General features: G+C 42.8%; 2 protein-coding genes and 1 pseudogene across 1 annotated transcript in view; 1 reads left to right on the top strand and 2 right to left on the bottom strand.

The window, feature by feature from the left end:
- The window catches only part of Tex15 (testis expressed 15, meiosis and synapsis associated), a 59949-nt gene extending 54024 nt beyond the window's left edge, over window positions 1-5925 (top strand). The window contains 3 exon segments of the mRNA NM_001106087.2: window positions 181-230; window positions 1856-3081; window positions 5841-5925. Coding sequence (NP_001099557.2) covers window positions 181-230; window positions 1856-3081; window positions 5841-5878 — 1314 coding nt within the window. The 3' untranslated portion in view covers window positions 5879-5925.
- Erich1 (glutamate-rich 1) overlaps window positions 1-25464 on the bottom strand; it is a gene marked incomplete at its 5' end in the record, with an annotated part of 52793804 nt that overhangs the window by 16942264 nt on the left and 35826076 nt on the right.
- On the bottom strand, window positions 6724-7132 carry Rps25-ps6 (ribosomal protein S25, pseudogene 6; annotated as a pseudogene).

Genomic DNA, 25464 nt, shown 5'->3' with positions numbered 1-25464 from the left:
TTTTTTTTAATTTTTAAATTTTTTTTAAAGCAGTTGCTGTAAACCCGTGAGATGCCATAAGTCTAGGAGAGTCACTGTTTTTTGAATGGGTGAACATAGTTGATGTTACCATTAATGTAAAACTTCGGTTTTTACTCTTTATTATATTACTATATTTTAATTTATTTTTCTGTTACTTAGGTTACCGTGAAAGACAATGGAAACAGCCAGACAATATCCAAACATCCAAGGTAGGAGTTGCCACCAATCCTCATTGCATAAGAACTAAGTGAAAATGGGCAACTAAGAAAGGACAAAGAAAGGACTCTGTAGTTATGTATAAACCATTTCATCAGACACATAGCCTAGAGGACAGGCCTGAGGGATGTGGAAACTGGCTAAGACAGACCAAATGGTCCTGAGCTTCACCCTGAGTATTGAAGGCAAATGCCATGTAAGATTATTAACCTTAACTGGGGCTTACAAAGGGATGATTGTTAAATCAAGAAACAGGCATTGCTCAACAGACTTGTATGGAAGTCCATAAAATAGGACAAGTGATTAATTTTTAAGTTGTAAATCAACTAAAGTTCAAAATTGGCTAAAGAGAAATGATCTAATATTGATGGATCATTAGTAGAAATGGTATATAGTTTACAGACACAGTGAAACATTCTATTTCCTAGAAGGATGTTTTAACCGTGTAAAGTAGGAAGAATATATACAAATAATACATTTCTAGAATTCTTCCAGCACACATGAATTACTGTAAAGTAGCAGATGAAAACACAAAATAGAGGGTAACATGCACCAGCATAATTACCATTGGTTTGATAACTAAGTTCTTGTTGCCTAAAGAGTTAAACTGTCCTCTACAAGGCTGCGACAGAGGGCTAACTTGAAGGAAATGAGTATGCTCTGAAGGGACAGGTCATGAGTGTACACAGCACGTCATCACTGGGAGTAAGAGAAAGACAAGTTACCTGTTCTGGAAACTCAGTTTATATAGCATTAGGGACATCACAGGTTGTCATTAAAATGCCCTTTAAGGTTATATTGGTTAAAACATGGGCCTTTTGAGCCGGCCATCGTGGTGTACACCTTTAATCCCAGCACTTTCGAGGAAGAGGCAGGTGGAACTGTTAGCCTGGTCTGCAAAGAGAGTTCCAGGACAGCCAGGGTTGTTACACAGAGAAACCCTGCCTCAGGGTGAAAAATAATAGTAATAAAATTAAAAACCATGGGCCTTTTAATTTTTTTTTTTAAAGAAGGGTATGTATAGAGACTCTAGGCTAAAAATGAATTCCTCTCAACCGAGGAGAAACAATACTACTTTTCTTTCTCAGCACACGTTGGCTCTTATACTGCCATAATTGCTTAGTTAAAACTAAACTTAGTAAGAATGTCATGGATATTAAATTGCAAGAATTCTGTCAGCCCACTTTTCTTATTCTCGGAAGATGAACAAACAAAAGAACGTTTGTATTAACAAAAAAAGGAGATTTATTCAGTAGTTAGGGACCACCAGCAGCCAGTTCCCCTCTAAGAGATGGGGCCAGGGGAAGACAGCTGGCTACTCATGAGTAATGAGCCTGTCATCGGTCGGAAGTGTATAAACTAGAGACTTACTGAACTTGTGAATAATGATAGTTTACTAATTTTAGAGACTTTTATTAGGAGATTTTCAAACACAGTATGGAAAATGTTTTGAAAAGTGGAGTATATTGTCTTCAACAAGAGCCATAGCTAAATTCAAACACCAGAATAAAACTGAAGTGTTTTACTTTTGTACTCCCAGTAAGATGAGAAAGTGTTCGCCTGTAAAAACGTTGGACTGTGTCTTTAAAGGTGCATGTGTTTGTATTGTACTCAATAGCACTGCAGGAGCTCCTCCCGACAATGAAGACAGAACAGGATCAGATTCCTCTGACACTTTGACAGGCTTCTCTGCATCTCCAGAAGTGGTCAAAAGACGAAACTCAGTGTCACCTGCTGAAAGTGTGCAAGACACTTGCACACCAAAGTCAGCAAGCGACGTAGAGCCAACGGACAGCTCACCTGATGCTTCAGCGTCTCTCACTGCACAGCAGGAAGACTCGGATGGCATAAAGGAAGGAAATGTGGGTTTTAGTGCCGCTGAAACAAATAATAAGGAAGACTGTCCTTTAGTAACTTGTGACCAAAAGGACATACATAGCTCTTCCTCACCTGACCACACACCTGCACAGAAGTCCCATAACACCGCTGTGGATCACACACAGATCGCGCCTTCAAACCTAACAGCAGGAAATGATGACCCTCTTGTGCCTGATGCATCCCTGCTTTCAGTGTCTGCTCCTCAGGCTGTGAAGGACATTCATAGCAGTCCAGAAATGAGTGACACAGACTCTCAACGTGAAAATAGTGAAATAGTAGATTTGTCTACTGAAGATCGCACATGCACCAGCTCTCCAGAACTTGTGTGTATCCAGGACAAAACGCCTGACCTGCAAGTAGATAAAACACAGCCTATAAAAAGTGAGTCACCAGAAAAGTGTGCGATGGATGCACCAAATCCCAGTGCTGCGCCATTTGGCTCATACGGGAGCTCAGCCATCAATGTGAATGGAACAGTGCAACACACTCGCTCTGAATGGAATCCAAAAGTCCTGACTCAGAAATTTGGCACATCCAGGAATAGACCTCCACAGCCTGCGTCCCCTACAGTATATAATTCTTCTGAGCATTCGTTTGGAGCTTCCTATCCATCCTACTCTTGGTGTTTCTATCAGTACAGCAGCAGCAATGGCACTGCTGTCACCCACACATACCAAGGGGTGACAGCCTATGAGATGCAGCCACCTCCTCCGATGCTGACTCCAGGTGCAAGTACTGTCCAGGGCACACATGTCAATCATTCGTACTCGGAACATTTTAGTTACGCCTCTGGACAGCCTCAAGCAAATTCCTTCATCCCAGGAAATGGGTATTATCCATCTCAGGCACCTGTTTCTTACAATTATCAGCAACCAGTTTATTCACAGTTTGCCTCTCATCAGCCAGTCCCACAGGCCGCGTATCCTTACCCTCCTAACCCAGGTGCGCCTCCACCTTGGACCTACGGTGAGTTGCACGTTTCAGTGATTGTTTCATTTTTACTTTGGGCTTCGTGTTCCTGTAAAGGAATTTGCAAATGGTGAGACATAACAACTGTTCTCTTTGTAGACTTGTCCAGTTGCTCCATTGAGCAAAGTTGAACTGTGTCTTAGGTTGTAAATCCAGTGTCAGAAAACAAGAGGTTGATGGTGTTACTAATCCGTCCCTCAGTAGCTGTCTTTAGGGAGCAGCTACAGTGCTGTGGCGTTCATGCTGTGGAGAAAGCATTGAAACTTGTCATCCACATCTTTAATGACATGGCGGTCCTTTAAAATTAACCTCACATGTGTGGAAAAAAAATAATAAGAGCAAGAAAATTAAACCCTGCCAATATTTCAGTAATCCACTCTCCAGTAGCAATCAGAGGGTACACAGAAAGTGTTTTTCTGTGTAATCTGGATTTCCTATTAGGAAGCTTCATTTTGATAAGTGGAGAAGAAGGGTAAAGTACAAAGATGGGAAAAGGAAAAACTAGAGACATTTAAATCAACCTTTTCCTTCTCTCAGTTCCTGTAAGTGAATGCCATTATCTGAAAGTTAGCAATTTAACTTGATAATTTGCCTCTTGAAATTAAGGTTTTCTTTTTTCTGTAAAGCACCTAGTTGTAAAACACCACATTAAAGTCAGACAGTGGCCTTTAATCCCAGGCTGGCCTGGTCTAAGGGGTAAATTCCAGGGTAGTAAAAGCTAAGCAGACAAACCCTGTCATCAGAAAGAAAGCAAAACAAAAATCACATTAAATACAAGTTGGGAGGGAGGGTTTGCTTTGGCTCACGGTTTGTAGAGCCCATCCATCCATCCACTGTAAAAGGAAGCTGTGACAGCAGGAGTGGAGCAGGAGGCAGGCCGCTCACACTGAGCACAGGCAGGAAGCAGAGAGAATGCTGCCGCTCCACAGTACAGGTGCAGGTTACAGGAACCACAGCACGATTTTAAACTAATTACTCTGCTGACACTAGTTACACAAAGGCACCCAAAAATTCTCTTAGCACAGACAGAATATCCTCCAAACTAAAAAGTCATTGTTAGCTTACAGAAAGACAAGCAAATTTCTTTTAAGCATTTGTGTTCAACCCCTTACTAATCCTAAAAAGGAATAAGTATATAAGCCTATTTGAGGTATTATTTATCTTGGAATGGAAATATGTTGAAGAATTCTATTCTTTTTTTACCCCCTGCTGGTAGGGAACCCAGCACTTTAAACATTCTTGGCAAGTGTTCTTGCCCTGAGCCTACTTATCAACCCAATTTAATTCTCTTAATAATTTAGAAATCTTATCCAGGAATGATGATTCTTGCCTGTAGTCTGAGCACTTGGGAGATGCAGGCAGAAGAATCAGGATTTCTGGATCAGATTTGCCTATGTAGTGAGGCCACATGAGACACTCCTGAAGGGGGGTGTGGGGGAAATACGATCATATCAGCACCCCTACATTATGGTTAATTCCTTCGGATTTGTTCTAAATTATGGTAATGTTAGAGCTCAAGTGTGTTACAGACCACCACACAGCAAGACCATATTAGAATCCTTATAGCTGGCAACCAATAGCAGGTTTTCCCTGAAAGACCTCTTGGCACCGGAGCTCAGGAAGGAGTACAGCATTTATAGTAACCCCACAGTGACATCGTTGTCAGGTATAGGTCAGGAGAACCTCCTAGCATTTGTTTTGGCAGAACACATCAGTTGTTTCTCTGGGCCAAGGCCTATGTTGTGGAGAGCCCCAAATGTGTTGCCAAGGCAGATGCGACTCTTCAGGGAGCTGTGGCTGGAAAGGGCCTGAGCAGGGTGGGATGAGGAGAACAGGAAGGAAGGCCTTGGCTACCTCAGACACCTGAACACCATTGCTGTTGTTGGTGCTCCTAGTACTGCTGCCTCCACATTCAGGGCTCACTGAAGCAGTTGTTCTGCTGGACAGTGAGTGCTCCTGGTACAGTAGTGATGCTGTGTTAACATCTCCCCCCATAATGCTACATGAGATGGTAGCATAATCCAGCCAGGTACCTTCTCCTCCCCTTCCTGCCCCGGCAAATGGGTTTGGACAGAGCACAGTGGTTTGCCTGAGAAGCAGCGCAGAAGGGAGAGGAGGGTGAAAATGCTGCTGTGCTTTTCTCTCCTGGCTGATGTCATCCATCGGTGGTGCCATCGGGTCAACACCAAGCATAGTGGACATGGCAGATTCACAGTGTTAAACAAATGTCAAACCGGTCAACACCAAGCATAGTGGACATGGCAGATTCACAGTGTTAAACAAATGTCAAACCATTCGCGCTAGTAAGAAAAGCCCGGCTGTGATTCGGAAATCTTCTTTATTGCTTTTCTTGGTCCAATGAAAAAGAAAAGAAAGAATTAAATATTAAAGTAATCAGGAATTATGGTTTAAAAGTAGGAGACAGTGGCAGTGTGCACACTGCTCCTTTAGCTTTCAGAGTAAGAGTGCCCAGAGGCCTCCTACCTCGGTGAGTGCATACTGAGAAGATTCACACACCTCCTCAGCACCTCCATTGTCACACCAAAAAATGAAACGACAGGAAAACACTTGGAACTTGTGTGCCAGGCATAGGAACACCCAAGACTCAGATGAGGAAAAGACCACCCAGAGAGTCGTAAGCAGCCTCCTGGGGTCCTTTCCTGATAGGTGAGCTTTGGCTTCAGCTTAATCTAAGACCCTTTCTTCTACACTACTTAGTATTAATAACCTCAAATCTCTGTTTTGTTTTCTTCCAGCTCCATGGCAACAGGATCCATTCCCACGAAGGCATTAAAAATAAATCTCTTCACACTGAAATAAATGCAACTTACGTTTTCTCAAGTATTTTTTGCCTGCGTATTTTTTTTACGCCTGCATATTTTCTTACTTTATTATTTAATAATTTTAAGTATATGTTAAGTGTAGTATGTGATATAATAATAATGTATCACGCAAGATAATAGGATATTCATTTTTAATATCAGAAAGAAGCAAAATTACTCCCATGAAGTTATAAAGGAGCCTTGTTTCAATGTTCAGTATTGTCAGCATTGAACAGCAATGACAGAAACCTTTAAAACTAGGTTTTGTTTTCAGTGCACTATGATTTACCATTGTATTGGGTTTAAAAAGAGTAAAAAAATTTTTTTTAATTTTTTATTATTTATATATTTATCATAGTACAGTATGGCTGTCTTCAGACACACCAGAAGAGGGCGTCAGATCTCATTACAGATGGTTGTGAGCCACCATGTGGTTGCTGGGATTTGAACTCAGGACCTCTGGAAGAGCATTCAGTGCTCTTAACCGCTGAGCCATGTCTCCAGCCCCGAGTAAAAATTTTTTAGTCGATCATTAGACCAGTAATTTGATAATTCTTGATGCTCTATATAGTTTGTAATCAATCCTACATTATAGTGAGCCCTTTTATTATGTATATCATTTTTGCTTAAAAAGTTTATAAACAAAAAATAATTTGTATATTTCCACTGTTTCCTTAAGATGAAGTTAGAACTCAGAGACATTTTCCACAAGATACCCTCTCCTCAAGACTATTTCTTGAGTATTTGAAAAATGGTTCTAATTTTTTAACACTTAGTCTCTTCGCTCTTTTTTTTTTTTTATTCAATAAAGTTTTATTTTCCCAAATGTGCAGCTGATTGAATCTGTTTATGCATCTTCACCAGCAGCTGGGGCATCTCCACCCTTTGTGTTTCTGGTGTAAATTACTTGGGCTCTGTGCTTTGAAACCAGCTTGATAAGTCCTTTACTAAGTAGCTCCTGAAGGGCTGCCCTGGCCAAGGACCCTCAAGTCTTCAGTCTCTCGGAGACCACAGCCGGAGTAATAAGCTTATAGGTGGGAACTTCCTTACAAAGTTTGTCGTAAGTAGCTTTGTCAAACAGGACGAGATTGTTCAGCTTGTCCCGAACTTTGCCTTTGGACCACTTCTTCTTTTTGGCCTTGCCACCAGATTTATTTACTGGGTCTTTTGTCTTTTTTGGCCGACTTTCCAGCATCCTTCTCCTTCTAGTCGTCTTTGGGCGGCATGGCGAAGCACAGGGTGGACCACTGCAGCCCCACTAAGATGTCCGTCTCTTTACTCTTAATTTAGCCCATATTGAAGTGATAAGAGTAATTCTACAGTAATTTTAATGTTTTAGGTGTTTTCCTCTTCAACATTTTGACTTTTTTGCTTAGTAGTAACCATTATGACCAAACAGGATATAGAGCCTAGTAAGTCTTGAGCAGTGTCTCTCCACAGGCATTACCTTTACTGTGGTTCAGCACCCATCTCTATGTTGCCCCAGTAAGGAAAGCCTCCGACACTGAATGAACCCATGTCAGCTTGTAGTTTGCCCTGCTGTACAAAGTACTAAGCCAATAATACAAGTAGCAGTTCCTGTGTTTCTTCAGACTTCTCTGTTAAAAACTTCGTATTCCACAAGCCTCCAAAGATTATGTATTTTTCTACCTTTGATAAAGTAACATCTTCATAGCTGTTCTATTTTAAAATAGTATCAGAACCAGAACTCCTGACCATATATGAAAGCCATATATTAGCTTTTAACCAAGAAATGACTTTGCCCAGTCCATGCATATCTGACTTTGATAAAATGATCATGACATTGGTTATTAGAAACATCTCTATTATCTGTGTATGGTGACACTTATTCCCAGCCCTTGAGAGTTGGAGGCATTTGGATCACAAATTTACAGACCTTCCAAACTGCTAATCTGCAGCCTGTGATACTTTAAATCCTGTCTCAGAAACTTTTAGGTAAGTCAAAAGCAAGTACTTCAGTTAACTACTACTTTAAACAGTTGGCAGATTCTGTTAATATTGTCTTTGTGAAAGTTTTGTTGGTTTTAATTTCTCAAAAAGTAAATTGAAACATGGCTGAGGCTATAACTCAGCTGGTAGTGTGTTTTTTCTGGGCATGCACTGAGCTCTTGGTGTCATCCTCAGCAGCTGGTGACGCATGGCTGTGGCTGCAGCACTCAGGAAGGAGGCCCAGGAGGATGTTTAAGGCCATCCTCATCTTCGTAGCAAATTTAAGGCCAGCGTGAGATAATAAAACCCTGCCTGGGGAAGAAAAAACCTACCTGAATATTGAGTGACATTTGAAAATCTGGAGGTGGTGGTTTTAATTAAACATGACGTCACTTTATTCTAAAAGTGGGAATTAGAACAAACTAAAATTGCTTTAAAAATTATAAGCAAAAACGAAAAATGGGGTTTTTTTTATAAATACCATTTTGGGACATGAAGAACTATCTGAATAAACTGATTTCTTCTGATTTAAGTTTTATCCCCTGGGCTGGAGAGATGGTTCAGCAGTTAAGAGCACCACCTGCTCTTCCAGAGTCCTGAGTTCAAATCCCAACAACCACATGGTGGCTCACAACCATCTCTAATGACATCTGGTGCCCTCTTCTGGTGTGTCTGCAGACAGCCACAGTGTACTCATATATTATAAATAAATCTTTTTTTAAAAAAAAAGTTTTATCCCTTAGTATTTCTTGAAAAATATGAATGGCCCCTGGTTTACACATAACTTACTACATGGAGGCAAAAGCAAAAAGGAACCTTTAGGCTACTAACTCAATGCCAAAATGCAACTTCTCCCACTGCCTTCGCCTGCGCTCTCATGCTTCTCTCCCAATACTGCTCAGCTTTTAAAGTGCTTCATTGTTTCCTGGAGTTTCATAGTTAAAGAACCTTAACTATCTGGTAACCTTTTTGCTATCTGTGGAGACCTCACATTTCACTCAAGAGAGGGAGTTTTTCACATAGGGGAGAAGTGATAATGTTGGGGGAAAAAAAAAAACAACATAGGCCCAAGTAATGGAATAGAACATTACTGAATTATTCAGCTGAGATGCTCAGGGAAGACCTCTTTGAGGAGATAATTAACCCTGTATAAATTTAGTCAAATGTAAGGCTCCATTTTCCAATGAGAAGATTCCTCTAAAATAATGATGGTAAAGTGACAGATAAATAGGAGATAGCTAAATGTAGTAATATTACATAGAGATATTTTGGCTCGTGCAATATAATACTTTAGTGTTTTAGCCAGTGTCTTTGATACCAATGTCTGGGGATCATTAGACCCTTCACGGGTCTAAATTTTACTTTTCTAAATTTTACTGGGACATTCTTTTTCAAATTTGCACGCATCCAATATTGTAAAATGAGATCATTTAAATGAGATCATGTCTTTTCCATGACATTATTTAATATGATATGAGTTAGGACTTGAAAACAAAAGTAAAGTTTATATTCTTTCCAGTGAAGTAATTTGGCCACGATTCAGCTATTTAAGATGTTTGAAATATTTTTATAATCAAGAGTTTTCAATTCAGACAATGATAGCACTTCTGAATAATGTAAATTCCTAGTATGTTGTGGCTTTGAAATATAGAACTGAGGTTAGGAACAGTAATCCAACATGACTACTAATACCAGCACTTGGAGAAACCAAGGCAGGAGATTGCCAAGATAAAGGCCAACCTAGACTACAGAGACCATGATCCACTGGTCTAAGACCAGCATTTAAAGATACGTTCCTTATAGGATTTTAAGAACAATGACTAGTTGGGGTTGGGGATTTAGCTCAGTGGTAGAGCGCTTGCCTAGCAAGCGCAAAGCCCTGAGTTCGGTCCCCAGCTCCGAAAAAAAAAAATAAAAAAAAAAATGACTAGAGGGAGAATGCTAGTTAGTAACTCCTTACTAATAAAAACTGGCTGGTGTTGGCTAACATGGGTACAAAATGTTTCCAAGGTTACAACTATTCAAATTCTGGTGTATAAATTCTGCTCTTTATTACCATTGTGTGCACAGAGGTCCTTGTACAGAGAAGCACCGAGAACCAAGGATGTTAATCACACAGGTATGTCTGCTCAATAGAGGAGATGAAGTCAAATGCTTGTCTTCCATCGAGAAAGCTGACGGTGGAGGTTGTTGACTACCTGATGACCTATTTGCTATCTGTGGAGACCTTGCCCACCCTCCAGGTTTTCATTCTTCCCTTCCCCGTATCATGCCTTCAAGGACCCTCCCCCCTTGTATTACCATTCTAACTTTTTATTTTACATCTGTTACTTTATAAAAGGACTCCCCTGAAGTCCCGTGGGACTTTTCATCTCAAAGCTGCCTTCAGATGTCACAGAAAACTGTCTTGAGACTTTGTCCTTATTCCTTTGTTAGGTAACTTTATAGAATTAAGTATTTTGTTTTTAAAAATAAAAATAACCTGTCTTAACTCTTTAGTAGTCAACTGAACTTGTTTCTTTAATCTCTTGATTTGGGGTAAAAGTTTTGTTTTGTGTATGTACATTAACCAATCTTCATATCAACTCTATAGACAATTATGAAATTGTATAATCATTGAATACTGCTTATTAAGGTCTAAACATGATTTTGTATATGGATATAACAGCAAAGTTTGAAATTCAGACCTAGGGCTGAACTTCAGTAGTAGTGTGCTTTCATAGTGTGTGCAAGGCCTTGGGTTCTGTCCCCAACAAAAACAATGAAAGATAAACGTTGAATATAAGAGGTTTAAAAAGGTAAAATTCAATGATGTGATATTTCTTCATGCTTACATAAATTAGAGTTGTCTACTCTACATATATAGATTTCAAGTCATTACTTAAGATCACCTTGACTACACTTAGTGAATGTAAGGGCTGGAGAAATGGTTCAGTGGAAAAGTGCTTACTGCAAGAATGAAGACCAGTGTTTAGATCCTTGCTTCCATGTAAAATGTCAAGTCTGGTGGCACATACCTACAATCCAGTGAGATGGACCCATAGGTAAAGGCACCTTAACTACCTGGTGACCTTTTTGCTATCTGTGGAGACCTCGCCACCCTCCATGTTTTCATTCTTCCCCGTATCATGCCTTCAAGGACCCTCCCCCCTTGTATTACCATTCTAACTTTTTATTTTACATCTGTTACTTTATAAAAGGACTCCCCTGAAATCCCATGGGACTTTTCATCTCAATGCTGCCTTCAGATGTCACAGAGAACTGCCTGACAGTTTGATCCCTGGGGTTCACATTTGGCAGGAGAGAACCTCACCTTTCAAGTTCCCTGTCAAGTTGACTGACATCCACACCCATGCCTTGGCATATACATGCCTACACAGATTAGAAAAGTAAAAATTTAATACACTCCAGAGTAGATTCTAACATGGGGTTTAACAGTTTGTGTGATTAAAAAATGAAAATAACATTCCATGTAATCTATATTCTGCTTGGGAAGAAGTATCCATTTAATACTTTCTTTTTCTACTCAGCAATACGATGGGCATTTGCCACAACCAGTAAAACATTTCTGAGTTGAAATGTACCTGCCATCTGTGAAGTGGGGTAGGTGTGCAAAACCAGCCATTACAGTGAGATGGCATGAGTGTAGACTCTTACTGCTTGGTGTTACAGGCCATAGGGGAAGAACTAAAACTTCCTCATGGTGGACATGAGAATATTTCTAAGAATGAAGCTAACCTAAGCTGAGTCTTGAACAGTATTCAGTTACATGAACAGAAAAGGTGTTTCCTTAGTTTCTTAGTTTGGGTTTTATTTCTGAGAAAAGACTTATCAAGAACAACATTTCACTGGGGCTGGCTTACAGCTTCAGAGGTTCGGTCCATTATCCTCCTGGCAGAAGGCATGGCAGCATCCAGGCAGATATGGTGCAGGAGGAACTGGGAGTTTTACATCTTGATCCACAAGTAGCAGGAGAAGACTGCCTCTTCCACATCAAGTGGAGCTTAAGCACTAGGAGCCCTCAGAGCCAGCCTACACAGTCACACACTTCCTCAAACAAGGCCATACATAGAGAAGGGTCGCTTGCAGCGTTTTGTAGTTAAAGGCATTTTGAGAGGGTGCTGGGTTCAAAGATAGACTCTCTCTGCTTAACAGCCCTGGCTTTCCTTGAACTCTGTAAACCAGGCTGGTCTTAATCTCACAAAAATCCACCTACCTCTGCCTCCCGAGTACTGGGGTTTAAGGCACATGCCACCATCACCACCACCACAGAGTTAGGAGCATTCTAATGTATGTAACATGGGAAGGTAAAAAAAGACTCCCCTAGCCCCCGTGAAAAGACCACAGTTCCTGAACACATTGTCAACAAGACAGATCTACCACAGCATCCTGTCAACACAGCAGCCCAACCACACAGCCCATGAGTGAAAGTGTGGTAGAGGCGTATCTCACAATGCTCCCTTTCCCCTTCACATCTCCATTAAACTTTTAATATTTCCTAATGTATTCATTTTTTATTGCTCATCAAGTATTTTTTTGTTTTGTAACCAGGTTTTATCTCTTGTTCTTTTCCTCTTCCTCACATTTTTTTTCTTTTATTGACTCTGGATTCTTCTTCTTTACCCTAACACCTACTTTACTTTGTCCTTCTGTTACTGTTTTTAATCTTTATTAATTTTCAATGTCATATTTCCTTTATACCTTTTTATAGTTATGGATATACAGTAGTCTTTATTTTACTACATTTTTATACCTCATTTGTAAAACAGACCAGATTATGTTTTTTTTAGAGGAAGAAAAAGCAGGACCTGGAGATTTGGCCCAGCCATTAAGAACATTGACTGCGCTCTTCCAAGAGGACCCAGGTTCAATTCCCAGCATCCACACAGCAGCTCACAACTGTGTGTAACTCCAGTTCCAGGGGATCTGACACCCTCATACATGCAGGGGAAACACCAGTAAATCTTTTTTTGAAAAAATAGAAAAAGGGAAGGATAAGGAGCAAGGGACAGGAACAGACAATGTAGGGTAAGAGCAGAGCAAGGCCAACCTAGCCTGCCAAAAAGACTCAAGTTAAAGACAGGATAGAGGAGTGAGCTTGGTGGGCATACAGGATTTGAAACTCAACAAGTCTGAGTCGTTGGTTCTTGTCTGGCGTCTCAATATGTCCTTCCCTGCCACTCTGTTGTTTCTGTTCCCTTCTCTTGTATTTCTTTGATTCTTCAGATAACCCAGCCATGGATGGTACTTTTCAGATTCCCCTACATTATATTCTTGTTGTTTTTCATTGGTTGGGTTTTTGTTTTTGTTTGGTTTGGGTTTTTTGTTGTTGATTTTTTTGGGGGGTGGGGGGTTGGTTTTCTGGTTTGTTTTTTTTTTTTTTTCCAGAGCTGGGGACCGAACCCAGGGCCTTGTGCTTGCTAGGCAAGTGCTCTACCGCTGAGCTAAATCCCCAACCCCTGGTTTGTTCTTTTAATTTTATGTATATAAGTGTTTTGCCTGCAGGTATGTATGTTCACCACATGTGTGACTGATGTTCTGAGGCAGCCAAAAGAGGGTATCAGATCCCCTGGAACTAAAATTACTGATGGTTGTGGGCCACCATGTGGTTCTGGCAACTAAATAAAAGTCAGGCCCTTTGCAAGAACAGGCACTCTTAACTGCAGAGCCATCTCTCCAGTCACATATACAACTTCTCCAGTCACATATACAACGTATTTAGCTCTTACATATCTACCACTACCTCCTTCCAGTTCCCCTTACTGACTCATATTTAACCCAATTTCATGCCCCCCCCCCTTGGTTTATAATTCAAATTCAGCACGGAGCCATCCACTGGTTATAGCCCACTTGTCACAAGCCATGTTTCCAAAAGAGAGCAGCTCTCTTTTCCTCTGTAGCTATCAATTCTTCTGCTAAGTGTGGAGCCTTAGGGAGCCCACCCCAAGCCATGCTGGAATTTTGACTGGCTCAATCTAGCAAACGTAATCACAGCTGCTGTGAGTTGATGGGTGTGACTACCATGTTCTGTCCAGAGTCAACATGTCACAGCTCTTCTCCCAATCTGCCAGCTCCTGCATTCCCTCCAGTCCCTCTTCTGTGGAGTCTAGTACAGATCCGCCTACAGCTGAGCGCTCACAATTACTCATGCTCAGAATTTCGAACAGTTATGGTTCTCACCATTAACCACCAGCCACTGCAACACAGACCCTTCTCTGACTAAAGTGAAGAGCAATGAAAATGTGTGGATAGAAACATTGGGTATAAAGCGTTTAAAAGGCAGTTTAACGACATGGCCATTTAGCAAACACTAGTAGGCCCCCCTCTAAGGCACATGACCTCCACAGCCACCAGCTGATCTCCCGATTTACACTATCAGCACATGACTCATAGCAAGTCGGAAAGGAGTTGTTTACCTCTTCAGTCATCAAACCACTACTGCACCGCTGGGTGCACCTTGCCAAAAAGACTGTAACTGGAATGCAGAGTCAATGACGGATAAGACCACTGAGGTCTTTTCTCCCCCACTGGCTTGCACTGTGCCTTCCAGGAGAGTTTTCTGGTCTGGTTTCTCTATGTCCTGTGTCCAAAGTGAGTGGTATCTTCTCCAGTAGTCTTTTCTATAGTTAGGGTGGACAGTTATTGTAGCTTCATTCCATTGCAATGATAAAAACTCTGAGAAAAAGCAACTTGGGGGAAGCTTTGGCTTACACTTTCATGGTACATCACTGAGGGAAGTCAGGAAAGGAACCCAAGCAAGAACTTGCAGCAAACACTTGAAGTAGAACTGCTTGCTGGCTGACTCACTCACAAACCTGTGCCCCGCTAGCTTCCTTCCAGCAACCAAGGCCCCTGCCATGTACAGTGGGCTGAACCCTCCTTTGTCAATTAATAATCCTCATACCTGGGTGGTTCATTTCTGTGTCCCCTATTTTTTTTCATCTTTATTAAATTGGGTATTTCTTATTTACATTTCAAATGTTATTCCCTTTCCCAGTTTCCATGCCAACATCCCCCTAACCCCTTCCCCTCCCATTCTATATGGGTGTTCCCCTCCCAACCCTCCCCCCATTACCGCCCTCCCCACAAGAATCCCGCTCACTGGGGGTCCAGCCTTGGCAGGACCAAGGGCTTCCCCTTCCACTGGTGCTCTTACTAGGCTATTCATTGCTACCTATGAGGTCAGAGTCCAGGGTCAGTCCATGTATAGTCTTTGGGTAGTGGCTTAGTCCCTGGAAGCTCTGGTTGCTTGCCATTGTTGTTCATATGGGGTCTCAAGCCCCTTCAAGCTCTTCCAGTCCTTTCTCTGATTCCTTCAACTGGGGGTCCTATTCTCAGTTCAGTGGTTTGCTGCTGGCATTCGCCTATGTATTTGCTGTATTCTGGCTGTGTCTCTCAGGAGAGATCTACATCTGGTTCCTGTCGGCCTGCACTTCTTTGCTTCATCCATCTTATCTAGTTTGGTGGCTGTATATGTATGGGCCACATGTGGGGCAGGCTCTGAATGGGTGTTCCTTCTGCCTCTGTTCTAAACTTTGCCTCCCTATTCCCTCCCAAGGGTATTCTTGTTCCCCTTTTAAAGAAGGAGTGAAGCATTCACATTTTGGTCATCCTTCTTGAGTTTCATGTGTTCTGTGCATCTAGGGTAATTCAAGCATTTGGGCTAATAGTCACTTATCAATGAGTGCATACCATGTGTATTTTTCTGTGATTGGGTTACCTCACTCAGGATGATATTTTCCAGTTCCATCCATTTGCCTATGAATTTCATAAGGTCATTGTTTTTGATAGCTGAGTAGTACTCCATTGTGTAGATATACCACATTTTCTGTATCCATTCCTCTGTTGAAGGGCATCTGGGTTCTTCCTAGCTTCTGGCTATTATAAATAAGGCTGCTATGAACATAGTGGAGCACGTGTCTTTGTTGTATGTTGGAGCATCTTTTGGGTATATGCCCAGGAGAGGTATAGCTGGGTCCTCTGTGTCCCCTATTCTTGTCCATTGTTCTTCATGCCTGCCTCTGTGCCAGTGCTCTGCCGTCATTTTTAGTACAGACTAGTAATTAGAAGTTAGTAATTAGAAGTTAAGTTCTATATTTCCAGCAGCATTACTTCTGAGATCTCTTTTGTTACCCTATAAACTTTTGGGTTTTTTTCTAGCCCCTTGGTAATACAGCCATTTCACAGGGTGGATTTCATCAATCCAAGACCATGGAAAAATCTTCCCATTACCTGGTATCTTCTTGTGTTGGTTTGAACATGGCTTGGCCCAGGTAGTGACTAAATTATTAGGAGGCTTTTGGTCTTGTTTTGGTCCAATATTTGCTTACCATGACATTTTGGAGTGGTAATGTATATCCTGTGTGATGTTGGAGGTATGTGGTCTGCTTTTTTATTTCGATTTCTTAAGGGATACAGTTTAGAGAGTGCATGAATCTCAGAAGGGACTTTGAACTTTGGACTTTTATCTTGTTGAGACTGTTATAGACTTTTGGACATTTGAGTTGAACTAAATGTGTTTCACATGGCCCCCAGAGACTCATGTTTGAACAAGCCAATGGGGACCAGGGAGTAGAATGTGGTGGTTTGAACTCACTTGGTCCAGGGAGTAGCACCACTGTGGCCATGTTGGAGAAAGTGTGTCACTGTCTAGATGGGCTTTGAGAACCTCCTCCTAGCTGCCTAAGGATAGTCTCTTCCTAGCGTCCTTCGGTAGATGAAGAGCTCTCAGCTCCTCCTGCACCATGCCTGCCTGAGCACTGCCATGCTTCCTGCCAGGATGATAATGGCTGAAATTCTCAACCGGTAAGCCAGCCCCAATTCAATGTTGTCTTTTACAAAAGTTGTCTTAGTCATAGTGTCTGTTCACAACAGTAAAACCAAAGCTAATACAATTCTCTTCGTTTGGTGCGTTAAAGTTCACATTGTAGAGGTTTCTTCTTTTTTTTTTTTTTTTTTCCGGAGCTGGGGACCGAACCCAGGGCTTTGCACTTCCTAGGCAAGCGCTCTACCGCTGAGCTAAATCCCCAACCCCCAAGGTTTCACTTCCTTGGTTGGGTTCTTCCTTTATTCTTTTAAGCTATTATGAATAATATTTTGTTTCTATTTTTTCTCAAAAAGTTTATTGATCTATATGACGACTGATTAGTTGTTGTCATTTGTTGTTTTGTATCCTAAAACTTTATTGAAAATGTTTACTAAATCGAAGAACTTTCTAGTGAAGTCTGTAGACTCTTTCAAGTATAAAATCTTGCTATATCTGTAAATGGAGATAATGGGACTTCTTTCTTTCCTTTATTTATGTATTTTATATGTTTTCCTGTCTTACTACTGTAGCAAAGACTTTGAGTACTACATTAATGAGAGGAGAGAATGGCTATCCTTGTCATGTTCTGGATTTAGGAGGAAATACTCTCGTTTCCCCTCATTTAGCATAATGTTTACCATAAGTTTGTTGTGTATAGTGTTTACTGTTCTGAGGTACTGTCTAGCTATTCCTAATTTTTCCGGATCTTTTATCGTGAAAGGATTTTGTTAGTTAGGATCTCTACTGCTATGATTAAAAACCATGACCAAAATCAACTTGGGAAGTAAAGGGCTTATTTCATTTTACAAACTGTAGTCCATTATCCAGGGACATCAGGGCAAGACCCTGAGTTTAGGAACTGATGCAGAAGCTATGGAGGAACGCTGCTTGCTGGCTGGTTCCCTATGACTTGTGCAACTTCCTTTCTTATGGTTCCCAGGACCATCAGCCTAAAGTGTCACACAGACCACATAGTGAGCCAGCCCTGCCCCCGCCCACAAACACACACACACACACACACACACACACACACACACACACACACACACACCAATCATCCACAGGCCAATCTGATGGAGGCATTTTCTCAACCGAAGTTTCCTCTTCTCACATGACTCTAGCCTGTGTCAGGTTGACATAATACTAGGCAGCAGAGACGTGGCGAACCTTATCAGTTGCCTTTTCTGCAGCGAGAGAAATGATGACAGCTCTCTATCCCAAAGTTCATTTACACGGCTCATTACACTTGTTGATTTGAGTGAGACGAACCAAACCTACAAACCCCCTGGTTATAAGGTCTTCATGAATTCTTGAAGGTGATTTGCAAGTATTTTGTTGAGAATTTTTTAGATGAGAATTTTTTTCATATATATTCTTGATCATGCTTTTCCCCTTCCCCATCTCCTCCCAGATCCTCCGTGTTCATGAGGGAAATTGGTCAACAGTTTTTGTTGTGTCTTTTTCTGATTTTGGTAACAGAATAATACTCGCTTCACAGACCCAGGTTGGCAGTATCCCTTCTCTTTCTATTTTGTAGAATATCTTGGGGCTTTCAGGGTTCTGTTTGTGGTTTATTTTGTCTTTTTATTTATTTATTTTTTTCTGGAGCTGAGGACCGAACCCAGAGCCTTGTGCTTGCTAGGCAAGCGCTCTACCACTGAGCTAAATCTCCAACCCCTGTGGTTTAGTAATAAGGGTACAGAGATATCTATACAGTTTAAGGCTGTTGTTGGCCTTCTTGCTGAGGTAGTCTCTCAGGTAGCTTCTAATTTAACACGACTTAAAACTCCGTGCAGCTTTCCCTGCTCTAACTCCCTGCTCCATTCTGACCCTCTGGGTCTTGCTCTCTGCTGGCTCTTCAGCCCCTGCTCCAGCTGCCTGCCCTTTGTTTATCAAAAGTCACGTTCCTTTCTCACACAAAAAAAGCTATTAGCATAGTGGGGGAGGTTCCCCAGTTTATTCATTCTGAGTGACTCAGCGGCTGGACTGTGCCTAGTTATGTCTTAGTGTTGACCTCCCTCACAGCAGGTGGCTATATACTGAGATCATCTCAGAGACTCCTCTTGTTGGGCTTTGGGCAGGTGAGGGAGTGGCAAACATTTACAAATCCGGCTAGCCCGGCACCTTCGGAACAGCGAGTAGCGATTGAGAACGCAGGGATTTACTTTACAACATGCGTGGGGTGGATTATTCCAACTGTAAAATAGTTGTTTGAGAAGTGTCTGTATCAAAAGCTTGTTAATGGCGGCCCGGTGTGTGCGTGCGGATCTTTAATACCAGCACTTGTGAGGAGGCAGAGGCAGGCGGATCTCTTAGTTCGAGGTAAGCCGAATATGCATAGTTCCAGGACAGCCAGAGCTACACAGAGAAACCCTGTCTCCAAAACAGAAAAGTTTGTTAAAGGCTCGCCATGAGAACATGCCAGCTGGGGAAGTTAGTGGGCTCCCGCTCCACTGCGCCCACAGGATCCGCCTCCCATTCATGCGCACTCCTGCTGAAAAAGACTTGCGCTCACTCTCCTCTCTCAGCACCTGAGACTCTCTGCCCCGTCCTGGTTTGCGTCTTCTGTAACCTGACCCACTCTAACTGCTGAAGTTCGGAGACTCAGGACTCCCACCTTTGTACATTTCCACTGCCTAGCACACTGCCCCTACCTCAAACTCCTTTTGCCCATTCAATAAATGGTGCGGGCCAACTAATATCTACCGGCAGAAAAGTGAAATTAGATTCATATCTTTAACTCTGAACAAAAATCAGTTCAAAACGGATCAAAGACCTCAAAGTGTGAAACACTCAAACTTTAGAAGAAACAGAGAGACAGTAGGACAGGCAAGACTCTCTGAACATGAAACCAGTAGCATGGGAACTCAATAATGGTCTGACATAACTGTAGCCATTTTGAATGTAACCTCCAGGTGCTCATAAGCTGAAATCAAGTCCATCCACTTTTTCAGGAGTTGTCTCTCTAACTGACACTAAAGAATGCTATTCGTTGGTTTTGCACCGGGGAGAAGGGACTGAGCTGCATATCTCACATACCAAAGCCTCCAGGTTCTCCCAGCATCCCTCAGTCCCGACTTGGCAGACCCTGCCCCCACCCTTGAACATTCCAGCTCCTGGAGATCCAGCACAATCTGGCCTCTGTGAGCATCTGCATGAACATACACATACCCACATACAGATACACAGATCCTATAATTAAAGTATTTTCTTAAAGAAATCTGACAAATGTAGGAGATGTGGAGAAAGAGGAGCCCTTACTCACTGCCTGGGGGGCGGGGGGAGCACAGATTGATACAGAAATTATAGAAGCCAGTTGAGAGGTTCCTCAAAAGAATTACAACCACCGGGGCTGGAGAGATGGCTCAGCGGTTAAGACTGATCTTCCAGAGGATCGGGGTTCAATTCCCAGCAACCACATGGTGGCTCACGACCATCTGTAATGGGATCTAATGCCCTCTTCTGGTGTGTCTGCAAATAGCTATAGTGTACTCATATAAATAAAATAAAAAATCTTAAAAAAAAAAAAAAAAAGAATTGCAACTACCTATGATACATGTGAACCAATCCTGGGCCCTGACATAGAGAACTCCATACCCTGCCATACAGATCTGTTTGCACTCACGGCTATTGCTGTTCTATTCTCTATAGTAAGGAAATGGTCCAACAGGGAATGGATAATGAAAATCTGGTACATAGATAAAAAGGAGTGCATAAAAACATAATTGCTAGTAAAAGTGTAAAAGCTTTGGAGTGGCTGGGTTTTGTTTGTTTTATTTCGTTTCTTTTGAGACAGGGTTTCTCTGTGGAACAGCCCTGGCTGTCTTTGAACTCCCGTTTGTAGGCCAGATTGACCTCAAAGTCTCAGAGATCCTACTGCCTCTACCTCCCGAGTGCTGGCACTAAAGGCTTGCACCACCATGCCTGGCAGCTGTTTTAACTGTGTGGAAGTTCACTGAGGTGTATAAACTTCATCTGGAGAACCTTAAAGCATGCTTTTTGTATTTGCAAGGTCTTTACAATAAAGATTTAATTAATATGGTGATACAGTGTATGAAATACTAAAAAATATCAAAGCAGCCTATAAATCTAAGAAAATGAAAAATAACGTAAGGTGTTATAATTTGTTGGCCACTTGCACTCATTTTAATTACTGTCTATTCATTCATTTGATTGATGTCTTTTGTATCAGTTGCCCTTTATGATTTTTTTTTTTCCAACAGGGTTTCTCTGTGTAGCCCTGGCTGTCCTGGAACTCACTCTGTAGACCAGGTTGAGGTCTTGAATTCAGAGAACCACCTGCCTCTGCCTCTCAAGGGCTGGGATTAAAGGCATAATTTTTGTATTTGCAAGTTCTTTACAATAAAATTTTAATTAATAAGATAAAATAAGGGGTTGGGGATTTAGCTCAGTGGTAGAGCGCTTGCCTAGGAAGCGCAAGGCCCTGGGTTCGGTCCCCAGCTCCGAAAAAAAGAACAAAAAAAAAAAAGATAAAATAAATACAGTATGTAATACCAGAAACATACATCACTCTCAAACTCTAAGGAAATGAAAACATTGTGTTGTTATAATTTGTTGGCCACTTGCACTCATTATTATTACCATAAATTCATTAGCTTGACGAGTGTCACATTCATACCATTTGCCCTTTTTTGATGGAAGCGTTTAGTTGGCTTTGTTTAGTTCATTATATACTCTAGTTATCAATCTGTTGTCAGATATATGTATGTGAGGGGTGTGTGTGTGTGTGTGTGTGGTTTTAGAGATCAAACACAATGCTCATGCTGTTAGCCCCACACTGAGAAGGCTAGGCTGTCTCCAAGACAGGGTTCAGAGCGACAGTTCAGGACAGGGCAAGTCCAAGCAAGTCCAGGCCTCAGAAGATGCCTCTCCACCTGGCCTGAGGCAAGGACAGTGGGTCAGCAGCAGTTTCCAGACCTCCTCAGCTACTTCCCCAGCAAGTTTCCAGCCCTATGCCCCAGTAATGACTCACTCGGTTGTCCTGCTATCTGGGTAATGGAAGACCCCAGCGTGCTGGACTTCTACAAAATAAAACACTCGTTGCATTTACATACTATCCGAGTCTGGGGTATCATTCTTCAACAAATCGTGGACACTTACAACGCCATACACATACTTGTACACCTGCGTCTTTCCTCTTCTGTCAGATGGAGGTCGTGTTTACTTTATGGGGCTGTTGAACTGAGTAGAAAGATGCAAAACGCATAGAAATGTACAAAGTACTCGAAAAAGGGTCTTGATTTCCGTGTGGAACTCAGTCCACACTGTGAGGCAAGAGAGGCCTGGGCAGCACAGAAAGGCACCTGCGTGTGGCTGGAGAGCAGAGACCGGACAGAACCGCATCGAAATTAGCCCAGTAAGAAGCCAGTTGGCAAAGAAAGATGGCAAACCCTTCCCCACAGGGGCTTGCCCTAACAAACGGCCTGTGTGTGAAAAGCCTGCCAGGAGAGCAGAGGCACTGTGCTAACGATTTATGCAGGCCCATGCGCCCTAAGGCCCAGAGCCTTTGCGGTTCCCCAGAGCCCACTGACGTCAGTCAGTTCTTGGCAATGTTTTCCCTCTTTAACAGACTTTAATCACATTCTTCTCAACATTCTTCCCCACTCTCCTCTCCTACACCTTGCAGCTCCACCTTGGAACACACTTGCCTTCTCAGGCCTTCCCTCAGAAGACACTGATTTCCTCTCTTCCTCTTCTCCATCTCCCTCTCCGTCAAGATTGCCAAGGTCTACCCCTCCAGCCTGTGGTCCTCTCAGACTGACAGACAGGTCCTTGAGCTTCCGTCTGTTTTACAAATTCTTTCACGAATGTGACAAAGGCCCCACTAAAGGGAACTCTGAGCGCCCTAGCAATAGCCATACTTTACAAGGCAGGCATCTAGGTGTGGAAGGGCATGCTGGTAATCTCAACACTCACAAAGCTGAGGCAGGGCATGGCAGGCTCCAATGCAGCCTGTGGCACACGGTGAGAACTGTCTTAGGGTGGCAAGTTTGGGGCCCAGCATCCCTAGCTCCTCTACGGCACTACTTAGTAACCCATTTCGGTCCCTCCTTATTGCCAGCATTCCCTCGTGACTTACAAAGTCAACTCGAAACCCTTGACTTGTATTCAAAGACCGCCTTCCCTCACCCCCATCTGTGTTCTGCTCAAGTCATATTTTCTGATCTCAACAATTCTCATCTCATTCTGAGCCTTTTGGATTACTCAGTCCTTCTTTAAGCTGTGCAGTCTAACTTCCTCAGAGAGGGCAGTCATTATCATCTCCTTCTGTCTCTCCAATACACCTCCCCCTCCCCCCCTTCTTCTTTCCCCCTTTCCAGGCAACTTTAAAGGGGAGAAAGTTGAGCTCAGTTCAGATGGCATCCTTTTGACACATTGATTTCACCCTTTAAAAGGAATAAGGAAAGAGTTGCTGTACTACTGAGACACACCCTTCCCACTTCATCACAGAGAGGCATGGTATGTAGCAGGTGCCTGTAATCCCAGAATTTGGGAGGTGGAGACTGGAGGATTAGGAGTTTAAGGTCATCCTCAGATACAGAGCAAGTTGCCTGGAATAAAAGAAACCTTGTCTTACACAAGGACTGTGGAGATGGTTGGGGAGCGGGGTTCTTGCCTACAAGCCTTGCAACCTGAGTGTGATGCCCAAAGCCCACCTAAAAGTGGAGAAGATCCACTTCACAAATAATATTAAATAGAGATTCTATGTAGTTGACACAACTGACAGAGTTTGTGCTTATTTATCTCAACTGTTGACAAATCTGCAGCTAGAGGAAGTTTGGGGTTTGCTCCAAGATGAGAAATGGACAAAGCCAACTCAGGAACCCTTGCCTTCTGATTCAGGACGCTGTTTAGCGCCTGATTACAGCAGCCGTGGAACAGGTTTCAGACCGAGGAATGAGATTGATTAGCACAGTTTTCAAGGCCTCAGTATCTAGCCCCTGTTATATAACGATCACTAATTACACACCAGGTATCACAGTAGCCCCAACAAAGTGTTAAACTAAAATGACCACAGATAATCTTAAACATCATGTCATGGGTTAAAGAGATTGGCTGAAGTTGGGTTAAACACAGCGTGTTGGTGATGGCACACACCTTTAATCTCAGCAGTAAGGAGGCAGAGGCAGGTGGATCTCTTGAGTTAAGAGGCCAGTCCGGTCTACACAGCAAGTTCCAGAACAGCTGAAGGAATAAAGTTTCACAGATGTGAAAAACAAAGCTATAAAAACAAGATTTTGAGAAATACGTGTGGTGGTCAGGATGCCTGTGACAACTTGTGACCTTTCTGAGAGATTCATCTGACGTCGGGATGCCCAGTGGTATGATAAAGTTTTGGTGATCAAGATTCTGACTAAGCTAATTAAGACAAAAAAACAAACAAGCAAACAAAAAACAACTGTTCTTAGAAAGACCCCCTACCCCTCCCTGTGGTAAACTCCGAGAACCACCGAAAGATGTCATCCTGACCCTGCCCGACCACCCACTTCACCCCTGCCCTCTAAGGGACTTGCCAACTTAGCCCTTTCCCAGTCATTCTCCAAGGCCAGGTGTAGGCCTGGATGCGGAAAGAGACCAATTGACCCAAGAACAGCCCCTTGAGCAGGCCAGTCAATACCTGACAAGATCCTTTGTCCTGTGTACCACCAATGAGAATGAGCCAGTTAACCTTGTTGCTGAAGTCTGCCCTCTGTAATGAATAAAAGTTGCGTGCTTTTTGGGTTCGGGGTTGCCTCTCCCTGCGTGGATGAGCAACCCCACGTACACGGATTAAAAGCCTTATACCGGGGCTGGAGAGATAGCTCAGTGGTTAAGAGCTCCGACTGCTCTTCCAGAGGTCATGAGTTCAATTCCCAGCAACCACATGGTGGCTTACAACCATCTGTAATGAGATCTGTTGCCCTCTTCTGGCCTGTAGTCATATATGTAGGCAGAATGCTGTACATAAAATAAATAAATAAATCTTTAAAAGAAAAAAAAATCTTATACCCTCATGCTATTGCAGCGGTCACTTTGTCAATCTGTGCTCTTTGGGTGGCGCTCTTAAGGTAAGGCCACTATGGGGTCTTACAATACAGCCAAGACTACACCGAAAAACCCTGTGTGGAAAAACCAAAAGAAAAAAAAATGTTTACTACTTTTACAGATGCCCTAAATTTGATTTCTAGCACCAGACACTACCAATTCCAGCTCCAGGGATCCAACACTCTCTTTTGTCCTCCCAAAGCACTTGCGCACGCGAGACATAAATGTAAATACATCCTTTGTTAAAAATTATCTTTCTGATGAAAGATAAAGGGTCCGAGATTTAGGGCCTCGCAACTATTTACTGCTCAGAGTAGAAATCTGTAGAAATTTACTCAATAAACATTTAGTGCATGTACTAGGGAAGTAAAAGGTTGAGGATAAAGCCCAACCATCCCAATTCCCTGTGCCGAGAGAGATCCAAGGCAAGAACCCACTTCCCAGAGGGCAGGAAGAACCAGAGAAGGATGCTGGCCCCAGGCCCCTCGGACCGTTTCTCCGCCGAGCCGCGCGAGGGCGCTGCTCCCCTCCTCGTGCGCCGAGCCCGCCGGCACCGCCCACTCTCCTTTTCCCGGCGGAAATGCCGGGGCGATGACGGAAACCCGGAGGGAGGGAAGAGAAAGAGCGAGAGAACCGCGGCCAGAGCGCGGAGAGGCCTGCGGGCGGCGACGGCAGCGGGAGGGCGGGCGCCGTCGGGCCGGAGCCTCCCCCGAGCCGCGCCGCGCTCTGCGCTCCGAGCCGTGAGCCCTTTGCCGC

Source organism: Rattus norvegicus, chromosome 16, assembly GCF_021556685.1.
Source record: "Rattus norvegicus strain SHRSP/BbbUtx chromosome 16, alternate assembly SHRSP_T2T, whole genome shotgun sequence".
NCBI classification, from domain to species: domain Eukaryota; kingdom Metazoa; phylum Chordata; class Mammalia; order Rodentia; family Muridae; genus Rattus; species Rattus norvegicus.
The sequence above is the reverse complement of the archived record's forward strand: the minus strand, read 5'-3'. Positions and strand labels throughout refer to the sequence as shown.